Genomic DNA, 13,106 nt, shown 5'->3' on the forward strand with positions numbered 1-13,106 from the left:
ATTTCATTTGTAGAATTTTGGGTCAGTTTTAAACATTTTGCTTATTTTGTAGATTTTTTGTTTCCTTTCAATTTTTGAAGTAATTTATTTTGAGTTTAATTTTCTGTTGAATTTTTCTTGCACTTAAAAATTTTCCTTTTTCATTGAATTTCTTGAATTTATTTTTGAGTTTAAATGAAACATTAGTTAGGAACTAAAATGAAATGAAACTTAAATTCCATTAAATTGAACCAAAAATTTGAGGCTCTTTGAATTAATTTGTAGAATTTTGGGTCAGTTTTAAACATTTTGCCTATTTTTGTAGATTTTTTTTGTTCAATTTTTGAAGTAATTTATTTTGAGTTTAATTTTCTGTGGAATTTTTCTTGCCCTTAAAAATTTTCCTTTTTCATTGAATTTCTTGAATTTATTTTTGAGTTTAAATGAAACATTAAAGTTAGGAACTAAAATGAAATGAAACTTAAATTCCATTAAATTGAACCAAAAATTTGAGGCTCTTTGATTTAATTTGTAGAATTTTGGGTCAGTTTTAAACATTTTGCTTATTTTGTACATTTTTTCCCCCTTTCAATTTTTGAAGTAATTTATTTTGAGTTTAATTTTCTGTTGAATTTTTCTTGCCCTTAAAAAATTTCCTATTTCATTGAATTTCTTTAATGTTTCATTTAAACTCCAAAATAAATTCAAGTTATGAACTAAAACGAAATTAAATTCCATGAAATTGAAGCAAGAATTTGAGGCTCTTTGATTTAATTTGTAGAATTTTGGGTCAGTTTTAAGCATTTTGCTTATTTTATAGATTTTTTTCCCCCTTTCAATTTTTGAAGTAATTTATTTTGAATTTAATTTTCTGTGGAATTTTTCTTGCACTTTAAAATTTTCCTTTTTCATTGAATTTCTTGAATTTATTTTTGAGTTTAAATGAAACATTAAAGTTAGGAACTAAAATGAAATGAAACTTAAATTCCATTAAATTGAAGCAAGAATTTGAGGCTCTTTGATTTCATTTGTAGAATTTTGGGTCAGTTTTAAACATTTTGCTTATTTTGTAGATTTTTTTTAATTTCTATTTTTAAAGTTTTTAAATTTTCTTTCTTTTTTTTGGTTCTGTTGAATTTTTATTGCGCTTAAAAATTTCCTTTTAATTTTTCTCCTTAATTCCTTTAATGTTTTCATCTAAATTAAAAGCAAAAATAAATCCAAGTTAAATAAGAAACTGAAATTAAATTGAATTTAAACTGCATTCAATTGAAGCAAGAATTTGAGGCTCTTTGATTTCATTTGTAGAATTTTGGGTCACTTTTAAACATTTTGCTTATTTTGTAGATTTTTTTTCTTTCAATTTTTTAAGTAATTTGAGTTTAATTTTCTGTTGAATTTTTCTTGCCCTTAAAAATTTTCCTTTTCCATTGAATTTCTTTAATGTTTCATTTCAACTCAAAACTAAATTCAAGTTATGAACTAAAATGAAATTAAATTCCATGAAATTGAACCAAAAATTTGAGGCTCTTTGATTTAATTTGTAGAATTTTGGGTCAGTTTTCAACATTTTGCTTATTTTGTAGATTTTTTTTCTTTCAATTTTTTAAGTTTAATTTTCTGTTGAATTTTTCTTGCCCTTAAAATTTTTCCTTTTTCATTGAATTTCTTTAATGTTTCATTTCAACTCAAAAATAAATTCAAGTTATGAACTAAAATGAAATTAAATTCCATGAAATTGAACCAAAAATTTGAGGCTCTTTGATTTCATTTGTAGAATTTTGGGTCAGTTTTAAACATTTTGCTTATTTTATAGATTTTTTTCCCCCTTTCAATTTTTGAAGTAATTTATTTTGAATTTAATTTTCTGTTGAATTTTTCTTGCCCTTAAAATTTTTCCTTTTCCATTGAATTTCTTTAATGTTTCATTTCAACTCAAAAATAAATTCAAGTTATGAACTAAAATGAAATTAAATTCCATGAAATTGAACCAAAAATTTGAGGCTCTTTGAATTAATTTGTAGAATTTTGGGTCAGTTTTAAACATTTTGCTTATTTTTGTAGATTTTTTTTCTTTCAATTTTTTGAGTTTAATTTTCTGTGGAATTTTTCTTGCCCTTAAAAATTTTCCTTTTTCATTGAATTTTTTTAATGTTTCATTTAAACTCCAAAATAAATTCAATTTATGAACTAAAATGAAACTTAAATTCCATGAAATTGAACCAAAAATTTGAGGCTCTTTGATTTCATTTGTAGAATTTTGGGTCAGTTTTAAACATTTTGCTTATTTTGTAGATTTTTTTTCTTTCAATTTTTTAAGTTTAATTTTCTGTTGAATTTTTCTTGCCCTTAAAAATTTTCCTTTTTCATTGAATTTTTTTAATGTTTCATTTAAACTCCAAAATAAATTCAATTTATGAACTAAAATGAAACTTAAATTCCATGAAATTGAACCAAAAATTTGAGGCTCTTTGATTTCATTTGTAGAATTTTGGGTCAGTTTTCAACATTTTGCTTATTTTGTAGATTTTTTTCTTTCAATTTTTTAAGTAATTTGAGTTTAATTTTCTGTTGAATTTTTCTTGCCCTTAAAATTTTTCCTTTTTCATTGAATTTCTTTAATGTTTCATTTCAACTCAAAACTAAATTCAAGTTATGAACTAAAATGAAATTAAATTCCATTAAATTGAACCAAAAATTTGAGGCTCTTTGATTTAATTTGTAGAATTTTGGGTCAGTTTTAAACATTTTGCTTATTTTGTAGATTTTTTTTCTTTCAATTTTTTAAGTTTAATTTTCTGTTGAATTTTTCTTGCCCTTAAAATTTTTCCTTTTCCATTGAATTTCTTTAATGTTTCATTTCAACTCAAAACTAAATTCAAGTTATGAACTAAAATGAAACTTAAATTCCATTAAATTGAAGCAAGAATTTGAGGCTCTTTGAATTAATTTGTAGAATTTTGGGTCAGTTTTCAACATTTTGCTTATTTTGTAGATTTTTTTTCTTTCAATTTTTTTAAGTTTAATTTTGCTTTGAATTTTTCTTGCCCTTAAAATTTTTCCTTTTTCATTGAATTTCTTTAATGTTTCATTTCAACTCAAAAATAAATTCAAGTTATGAACTAAAATGAAATTAAATTCCATGAAATTGAACCAAAAATTTGAGGCTCTTTGATTTAATTTGTAGAATTTTGGGTCAGTTTTAAACATTTTGCTTATTTTGTAGATTTTTTTTCTTTCAATTTTTTAAGTAATTTGAGTTTAATTTTCTGTTGAATTTTTCTTGCCCTTAAAATTTTTCCTTTTCCATTGAATTTCTTTCATGTTTCATTTAAACTCAAAACTAAATTCAAGTTATGAACTAAAATGAAACTTAAATTCCATGAAATTGAACCAAAAATTTGAGGCTCTTTGATTTCATTTGTAGAATTTTGGGTCAGTTTTCAACATTTTGCTTATTTTGTAGATTTTTTTTCTTTCAATTTTTTTAAGTTTAATTTTCTGTTGAATTTTTCTTGCCCTTAAAATTTTTCCTTTTCCATTGAATTTCTTTAATGTTTCATTTCAACTCAAAACTAAATTCAAGTTATGAACTAAAATGAAATGAAATTCCATTAAATTGAACCAAAAATTTGAGGCTCTTTGATTTCATTTGTAGAATTTTGGGTCAGTTTTAAACATTTTGCTTATTTTGTAGATTTTTTTCTTTCAATTTTTTAAGTAATTTATTTTGAGTTTAATTTTCTGTTGAATTTTTCTTGCCCTTAAAAATTTTCCTTTTTCATTGAATTTCTTGAATTTATTTTTGAGTTTAAATGAAACATTAAAGTTAGGAACTAAAATGAAATGAAACTTAAATTCCATTAAATTGAAGCAAGAATTTGAGGCTCTTTGATTTCATTTGTAGAATTTTGGGTCAGTTTTAAACATTTTGCTTATTTTGTTAGATTTTTTTTCATTTCTATTTTTAAAGTTTTTAAATTTTCTTTCTTTTTTTTGGTTCTGTTGAATTTTTATTGCGCTTAAAAATTTCCTTTTAATTTTTCTCCTTAATTCCTTTAATGTTTTCATCTAAATTAAAAGCAAAAATAAATCCAAGTTAAATAAGAAACTGAAATTAAATTGAATTTAATCTGCATCCAATTGAAGCAAGAATTTGAGGCTCTTTGATTTAATTTGTAGAATTTTGGGTCAGTTTTCAACATTTTGCTTATTTTGCAGATTTTTTTTTCCCCTTTCAATTTTTTTAAGTAATTTATTTTGAGCTAAATTTTGCTTTGAATTTTTCTTGCACCTAAAAATTTTTCCTTCTTCCTTTAATTTCTTTCATGTTGAATTTAATCTCAATGAAATCCAAGTTAAATTAGGAAGTAAAATTTGGGGCTCTTTGAGTTAATTTCTGGAATTTTGGGTCAGTTTTAAACATTTTGATTGTTTTTTTTTCTTTCAATTTTTTAGGGAATTTATTTTGAGTTTAATTTTCTGTTGAATTTTTCTTTCACTTCAAAAATTTCCTTTTTCATTCTTCCTTTAATTTCTTTAATGTTTCATTTAAGCTCAGACTAAAAAGAAATTAAATTCAAGTTAAATTAAGAACTAAAATGAAACTGAATTTAAATTCCATCAAATTGAACCAAGGATTTGAGGCTCTTTGAGTTAATTTCTGGAATTTTGGGTCAGTTTTACACATTTTGCTTATTTTGTAGACTTTGAATTTTAGAAGTAATTTATTTTGAGTTTAATTTGTTGTTGAATTTTTATTGCACTTTTAAAGTTTTCCTTTTTTAGTCTTAATTTCATTTCTTTAATGTTTAAACTAAAACTCAACGAAATCCAAGTTAAATTAGGAACTAAAATTTGGGACTCTTTGATTTAATTTCTGGAGTTTTGGTTCAGTTTCAAACATTTTGCTTATTTTGTAGATATTTTTTCCTTTCAATTTTAGAAGTAATTTATTTTGAGCTAAATTTTCTTGTTGAGTTTTTATTGCCCCTTAAAAATTTCCTTTTTCATTCTTCATTTCATTTCTTTAATGTTTAAACTCAGACTAAGACTAAATGAAAATCAGATTCAATTAGGAACTAAAATTTGGAGCTCTTCGATTTATTTTCTATAATTTTGGTTCAGTTTTAAACATTTTGGTTACTTTATAGTTTTTTTCTTTCAGTTTTATAAGTGATTGATTTTGTTTTGAATTTTTATTGCACTTCTAAAATTCCCTTTTTTAGTCTTAATCTCTTTAATGTTTAATTTAAACTCCAACTAAAAATAAATCCAAGTTAAATTAAGAACTAAAATGAAATCAAATTTCAATTACATTAAATTGAACCAAGGATTTGGAGCCCTTCCTTGATTTAATTTCTAATATTTTGGTTCAGTTTGAAACATTTTGCTTATTTTGTAGATTTTTTTTTTCCTTTCCACTTTTAAAAGTAATTTATTTTGAGTTTAATTTTCTGTTGAATTTTTATTGCACTTCTTAAATGTTTTCAATGAAATTCAAACTACAAAATAAATGCAAGTGTGAAGTAGGAACTAAAATGAAATCAAATCTAAATGACATTAAATTGAACCAAGAATTTGAGGCCTTTCTTTGATCTAATTTCTTAAAATCTTGGGTAATTTCAGGTCTTTTTCTTCCAATTCCATGACTTTAGTTCCCTTTTTCATTTTAGTTTGAATTTTTAGTTCACTTCTTCAATTTCCTTTTGCTTTTTGCATTTCCTTTCAGTGTTGTAGATCTAATTCCATTCATGTTGTAGATTCAGTTTCTTGGATGCTTTAAATTCAGTTTCTTGGGTGCTTTAAATTCAATATTTTGGATGCTTTTAAATTCAGTTTCTTGCTTTAAATTCAATTTTTTGGATGCTTTAAATTCAATTTTTTGGATGCTTTAAATTCAGTTTCTTGGATGCTTTAAATTCAGTTTCTTGGATGCTTTAAATTCAGTTTCTTGGATGCCTTAAATTCAGTTTCTTGGATGCTTTAAATTCAGTTTCTTGGATGCTTTAAATTCAGTTTCTTGGATGCTTTAAATTCAGTTTCTTGGATGCTTTAAATTCAGTTTCTTGGATGCCTTAAATTCAGTTTCTTGGATGCTTTAAATTCAGTTTATTGGATACTTTAAATTCAATGTTTTGGATGCTTTAAATTCAGTTTCTTTGATGCTTTAAATTCAATTTTTTGGATGCTTTAAATTCAGTTTCTTGGATGCTTTAAATTCAATTTCTTGGATGCTTTAAATTCAATTCCTTGGATGCTTTAAATTCAGTTTCTTGGATGCCTTAAATTCAGTTTCTTGGATGCTTTAAATTCAGTTTCTTGGATGCTTTAAATTCAGCTCCTTGAAGACTTCCATTTGAATTAATTTGGAAATTAAAACAGATTAAAATGAAATTGGTTTTAGTAGTACAATAAATAATCAACTTCCTAATAACTAAATTAACAGGAAATAATGAGATTTTATTTAATCCAATTAAAGTTTCATGTTGAAGTCTAATTGTAGTTAAAATGTAATTGCAGTTACGTTGAAGTCAAATTGCAGTTAGAATTAAAGTCTAATTGCAGTTAAAGTCTAATTGCAGTTAAAATTAAGGTCTAATTGCAGTTAAAATTAAAGTCTAATTGCAGTTAAAATTAAAGTCTAATTGCAGTTAAAATTAAAGTCTAATTGCAGTTAAAATTAAGGTCTAATTGCAGTTAAAATTAAGGTCTAATTGCAGTTAAAATTAAGGTCTAATTGCAGTTAAAATTAAGGTCTAATTGCAGTTAAAGTCTAATTGCAGTTAAAATTAAGGTCTAATTGCAGTTAAAGTCTAATTGCAGTTAAAAATAAGGTCTAATTGCAGTTAAAGTCTAATTGCAGTTAAAATTAAGGTCTAATTGCAGTTAAAGTCTAATTGCAGTTAAAATTAAGGTCTAATTGCAGTTAAGGTCTAATTGCAGTTAAAGTCTAATTGCAGTTAAAATTAAGGTCTAATTGCAGTTAAAGTCTAATTGCAGTTAAAATTAAGGTCTAATTGCAGTTAAAGTCTAATTGCAGTTAAAATTAAGGTCTAATTGCAGTTAAAGTCTAATTGCAGTTAAAATTAAGGTCTAATTGCAGTTAAAATCTAATTACATTTGAATTACAATCTGGTTAGTTAAAAGTCTGATTGCAGTTAAAGTTAATTGCATTTGAATTACAATCTGGTTAGTTAAAAGTCTGATTGCAGTTAAAGTTAATTGCATTTGAGTTGAAATCTGATTGCAGCTAAAATTCCAATTGCAGTTAAAATGAATTACATCTGAATTAAAATTCTAATTGCAGTTAAAATCTAATTACTTTTGAATTAAAATCTAATTACATTTGAATTAAAAGCTGATTAAAGTTAGATTCTAATTGCAATTAAAATTAATTACCTTTGAATTAAAATCTGATTAAAGTTAGATTCTAATTGCAATTAAAAATAATTACATTTGAATTAAAATCTGATTAGTTAAAAGTCTAATTGCAGTTAAAATTAATTACATTTGAGTTAAAGTCTGATTACAGTTAGATTCTAGTTACAGTTAAAATGAATTACATCTCAATTAAAATTCTAATTGCAGTTAAAATCTAACTACATTTAAATTCAAATCTAATTACATTTAAATCTGATTACAGTTAGGTTCTGATTGCAGTTTAAATGAATTACATCTCAATTAAAATTCTCATTGCAGTTAAAATTAAAATGTAATTACATTTGAATTAAAATCTAATTACATTAGAATTAAAATCTAACTATATTTGAGTTAAAATCTGATTACAGTTAGGTTCTGATTGCAGTTAAAATTAATTACATATGAATTAAAATTCTCATTTCAGTTAAAATTAAAATCTAATTACATTTGAATTAAAATCTAATTACATTTGAATTAAAACCTCATTACATTTGAATTAAAATCTGATTACAGTTAGGTTCTAATTGCAGTTAAAATTAATTGCATCTGAATTAAAATCTGATTGCAGCTAAAAATCTGCAGCTAAAAATCTCATTGCAGCTAAAATCTGATTGCAGCTAAAAATCTGACTGCAGCTAAAATCTCCTTGCAGCAAAAATCTCCTTGCAGCTAAAAATCTCTTTGCAGCTAAAATCTCTTTGCAGCTAAAAATCTCTTTGCAGCTAAAATCTCTTTGCAGCTAAAAATCTCCTTGCAGCTAAAAATCTCCTTGCAGCAAAAATCTCCTTGCAGCTAAAATCTGATTGCAGCTAAAATCTCCTTGCAGCTAAAAATCTCCTTGCAGCTAAAAATCTCCTTGCAGCTAAAATCTCCTTGCAGCTAAAAATCTCCTTGCAGCTAAAATCTCCTTGTAGCTAAAATCTGATTGCAGCTAAAAATCTGATTGCAGCTAAAAATCTCCTTGCAGCTAAAATCTCCTTGCAGCTAAAATCTCTTTGCAGCTAAAAATCTCTTTGCAGCTAAAATCTCTTTGCAGCTAAAAATCTCCTTGCAGCTAAAAATCTCCTTGCAGCTAAAATTTCCTTGCAGCTAAAATGTGATTGCAGCTAAAAATCTCCTTGCAGCTAAAAATCTGATTGCAGCTAAAATCTGATTGCAGCTAAAATCTGATTGCAGCTAAAAATCTCCTTGCAGCTAAAAATCTGATTGCAGCTAAAATCTCCTTGCAGCTAAAAATCTGATTGCAGCTAAAAATCTCCTTGCAGCTAAAATCTCCTTGCAGCTAAAATCTCTTTGCAGCTAAAAATCTCTTTGCAGCTAAAATCTCTTTGCAGCTAAAAATCTCCTTGCAGCTAAAAATCTCCTTGCAGCTAAAATCTCCTTGCAGCTAAAATCTGATTGCAGCTAAAAATCTCCTTGCAGCTAAAAATCTGATTGCAGCTAAAATCTCCTTGCAGCTAAAATCTGATTGCAGCTAAAAATCTGATTGCAGCTTAAAATCTCCTTGCAGCTAAAAATCTCCTTGCAGCTAAAATCTCCTTGCAGCTAAAATCTCCTTGTAGCTAAAATCTGATTGCAGCTAAAAATCTCCTTGCAGCTAAAATCTGATTGCAGCTAAAAATCTCCTTGCAGCTAAAAATCTCCTTGCAGCTAAAAATCTCCTTGCAGCTAAAAATCTCCTTGCAGCTAAAATCTCCTTGCAGCTAAAATCTGATTGCAGCTAAAAATCTCCTTGCAGCTAAAAATCTGATTGCAGCTAAAATCTCCTTGCAGCCAAAATCTCCTTGCAGTTAAGATTCTCCTTGCAGTTAAGATTCTCCTTGCAGTTAAGATTCTCCTTGCAGTTAAAATGAATTACATTTACCTTAAACCCTAATTGCACTTAAACCCTAATTGCACTTAAAACCTGATCCCAGGTAAAACTGAACCTGATGACATTTCCAGTGAGGTTGAACACATCTACCTTAAAACCTGAGGTGCATTTAAGCTCCGATTGCATTGACATTAAAACCTTAACTGCCGTTAAAATGACTCACAGTTACATTACAATTAAGCTCTGATTGCATTTGATATTTCAATCTGATTAATTAGATTTTAACGAAGTTCAGTTTCATTTCAAAGTGTTAAAGGTTTCAGCTTCTCTGTCAGCATTTTTTTTTCCTTTCGTTTCCCAAAGTGGTTTTGTTTCTTCTCTGAATGTTTGATTTCCTTTTGCAAACTCTGGGGAAGGAGGGGAAGGGTCTGGAGGAGGAGGGGAAGGGTCTAGAGGAGGAGGAGAAGGGTCTAGAGGAGGAGGAGAAGGCTCTGGAGAACTAGGGGAAGGGTCTGGAGAAGGAGGAAAAGGCTCTGGAAAAGGAGGAGAAGGCTCTGGAGAAGGAGGGGAAGGGTCTGGGGAAGGAGGGGAAGGGTCTGGAAAAGGAGGAGGAGACTCTGGAAAAGGAGGGAAAGGCTCTAGACAAGGAGAAGGCTCTGGGGAAGGAGGGGAAGGGTCTGGGGAAGGAGGGGAAGGGTCTGGAGAAGGAGAAGGGTCTGGAGGAGGAGGGGAAGGCTCTAGAGAAGTGAGGAGCAGCTGAAGAGGCTGTAGAGGGGTTGAGGCTGCCACAGAGGAGGCTGAGGGGAGCCCTTGTGAGGCTCTGCAGCTCCCTGGCAGGAGGCTGCAGCCAGCTGGGGCTGAGCCCTGTGCTCCTGAGAGCTGGCAGCAGAGAAAGCAGCCTGAAGGTGCCCCCAGAGGTTGGCCAGGAGCAGAAATGTCCTCCCTGAAGGGCTTGGTGAGACCTGTCCCAGGCTGCCCAGGGGCAGTGGCGCAGTGCCCACGCCTGGAGGTGCCCTGCAGCTGCGGTGCTGAGCGCTGTAGCTCGGTGCTGTGCTGAAGGTTGAACTCATGGAGCTTTTGACATCAGCCCCATCCCATTCCACACCCCCACGGCAGGCAGCAGAGCTGGCAGCAGAGCTGGCAGGCAGCAGGGCTGGCAGGCAGCAGGGCTGGCAGGCAGCAGGGCTGGCAGGCAGCAGGGCTGGCAGGCAGCAGAGCTGGCAGCAGGGCTGGCAGGCAGCAGAGCTGGCTGGCAGCAGGGCTGGCAGGCAGCAGGGCTGGCAGGCAGCAGAGCTGGCTGGCAGCAGAGCTGGCAGCAGAGCTGGCAGGCAGCAGGGCTGGCAGGCAGCAGGGCTGGCAGGCAGCAGGGCAGGCAGCATAGCTGGCTGGCAGCAGAGCTGGCAGCAGGCCTGGCTGGCAGCAGAGCTGGCAGGCAGCAGGGCTGGCAGGCAGCAGAGCTGGCTGGCAGCAGGGCTGGCAGGCAGCAGAGCTGGCAGGCAGCAGGGCTGGCATCTTCCACCTCCCCTCCGCGCCGCTGCCTGCTCCCCCGCGGCGCCGCCGCAGCCGCTAACGGTGGCCTCCTCCTGTTGTCTCCTTGCAGCAGAGAAGGTGGACGTCCTGGCTGGCTCCTCCAAGATGAAAGGCTTCTCCTCCTCCGAGTCGGAGAGCAGCAGCGAGTCCAGCTCCTCCGACAGCGAAGAGTCCGAAACAGGTTAGCCGCAGCTGCGCCCCCGCCCCGGGCCCCGCCCCGGGGGCCTGTACCAATAAAACCTTTTGAGCCCTGCCTCAGTCTTCTAATTATTGCTGTTGTGCTCTGCAGAGCCAAAGCTCTCCCTTCTCACCGCCCTGCCTCGCCTGCTCCGGCCCCCAGGCAGGCGGCTTGGCCGTGGAGCTCTTGGTTCTGGTGGTCCTTAGGTCCCACAGGGTCCTTACACCCAGTCTGGTTCTGGAACTCAGCATCTCACAGCTCTGCCTTGTGGTGGAGCTCTTGGTTCTGGTGGTCCTTAGGTCCCACAGGGTTCTTACACCCAGTCTGGTTCTGGAACTCAGCATCTCTCAGCTCTGCTTTATGGTGGAGCTCTTGGTTCTGGTGGTCCTTAGGTCCCACAGGGTCCTTACACCCAGTCTGGTTCTGGAACTCAGCATCTCTCAGCTCTGCTTTATGGTGGAGCTCTTGGTTCTGGTGGTCCTTAGGTCCCACAGGGTTCTTACACCCAGTCTGGTTCTGGAACTCAGCATCTCTCAGCTCTGCTTTATGGTGGAGCTCTTAGTTCTGGTGGTCCTTAGGTCCCACAGGGTCCTTACACCCAGTCTGGTTCTGGAACTCAGCATCTCTCAGCTCTGCCTTGTGGTGGAGCTCTTGGTTCTGGTGGTCCTTAGGTCCTACAGGGTTCTTAAACCCAGTCTGGTTCTGGAACTCAGCATCTCTCAGCTCTGCTTTATGGTGGAGCTCTTGGTTCTGGTGGTCCTTAGGTCCCACAGGGTCCTTACACCCAGTCTGGTTCTGGAAGTCAGCATCTCACAGCTCTGCCTTGCTTGGTTTGGCCTCCAAGTGGACATCTTGGTGGTGGAGCTCTTGGTTCTGGTGGTTCTTAGGTCCCACAGGGTCCTTACACCCAGTCTGGTTCTGGAACTCAGCATCTCTCAGCTCTGCCTTGTGGTGGAGCTCTTGGTTCTGGTGGTCCTTAGGTCCTACAGGTTTCTTATACCCAGTCTGGTTCTGGAACTCAGCATCTCTCAGCTCTGCTTTATGGTGGTGGAGCTCTTGGTTCTGGTGGTCCTTAGGTCCCACAGGGTTCTTAAACCCAGTCTGGTTCTGGAACTCAGCATCTCACAGCTCTGCATTGCTTGGTTTGGCCTCCAGGTGGATATCTTGGTGGTGGAGCTCTTGGTTCTGGTGGTTCTTAGGTCCAACACAGTTCTTGAAGCCAATCTAGTTCTGGAAGTCAACATCTCACAACTCCACCTTGTGGTGGAGCTCTTGGTTCTGGTGGTCCTTAGGTCCCACAGGGTCCTTACACCCAGTCTGGTTCTGAAAGTCAGCATCTCACAGCTCTGCTTTATGGTGGAGCTCTTGGTTCTGGTGGTCCTTAGGTCCCACAGGGTCCTTAAACCCAGTCTGGTTCTGGAACTCAGCATCTCACAGCTCTGCCTTGTGGTGGAGCTCTTGGTTCTGGTGGTCCTTAGGTCCCACAGGGTTCTTATACCCAGTCTGGTTCTGGAACTCAGCATCTCACAGCTCTGCATTGCTTGGTTTGGCCTCCAGGTGGATATCTTGGTGGTGGAGCTCTTGGTTCTGGTGGTTCTTAGGTCCAACACAGTTCTTGAAGCCAATCTAGTTCTGGAAGTCAACATCTCACAACTCTGCCTTGTGGTGGAGCTCTTGGTTCTGGTGGTCCTTAGGTCCCACAGGGTTCTTAAACCCAGTCTGGTTCTGGAACTCAGCATCTCACAGCTCTGCTTTATGGTGGAGCTCTTGGTTCTGGTGGTCCTTAGGTCCCACAGGGTTCTTAAACCCAGTCTGGTTCTGGAACTCAGCATCTCACAGCTCTGCTTTATGGTGGAGCTCTTGGTTCTGGTGGTCCTTAGGTCCCACAGGGTCCTTACACCCAGTCTGGTTCTGGAACTCAGCATCTCACAGCTCTGCCTCGCTTGGTTTGGCCTCCAAGTGGACATTTTGGTGGTGGAGCTCTTGGTTCTGGTGGTTCTTAGGTCCAAAGTGCTTCTTGGTTGAAGGTTTTAAGACCTTCTGAAGGCACTTGGAGACCTTTTAAGATGTTTCTAAGAAGTCCCAGGGCTGCTTTAGAACATTTTTAGACCTTTTAAGATGGTTTAAGACTCTTCTAAGGAACTTGTAGGACAATCTAAGACAGTTTGAGACTTTTAAAGACTG

The 13,106-nt window shown here is 34.2% G+C and overlaps 1 protein-coding gene across 2 annotated transcripts in view; it reads left to right on the top strand.

Moving 5' to 3' along the window:
- BRD4 (bromodomain containing 4) overlaps nucleotides 1-10,997 on the top strand; it is a 67,694-nt gene extending 56,697 nt beyond the window's left edge. For both annotated transcript variants that reach the window (XM_064141660.1, XM_064141661.1), the window contains exon 13: nucleotides 10,815-10,997. In XM_064141660.1, the coding sequence (XP_063997730.1) occupies nucleotides 10,815-10,930 (116 nt within the window). In that variant the 3' untranslated portion in view covers nucleotides 10,931-10,997. The remainder of the gene's footprint in view (nucleotides 1-10,814) is intronic.
- The last annotated feature ends 2,109 nt before the right edge of the window (nucleotides 10,998-13,106 follow it).

Source organism: Pogoniulus pusillus, unplaced genomic scaffold (assembly GCF_015220805.1).
Source record: "Pogoniulus pusillus isolate bPogPus1 unplaced genomic scaffold, bPogPus1.pri scaffold_62_arrow_ctg1, whole genome shotgun sequence".
NCBI classification, from domain to species: Eukaryota; Metazoa; Chordata; class Aves; order Piciformes; family Lybiidae; genus Pogoniulus; species Pogoniulus pusillus.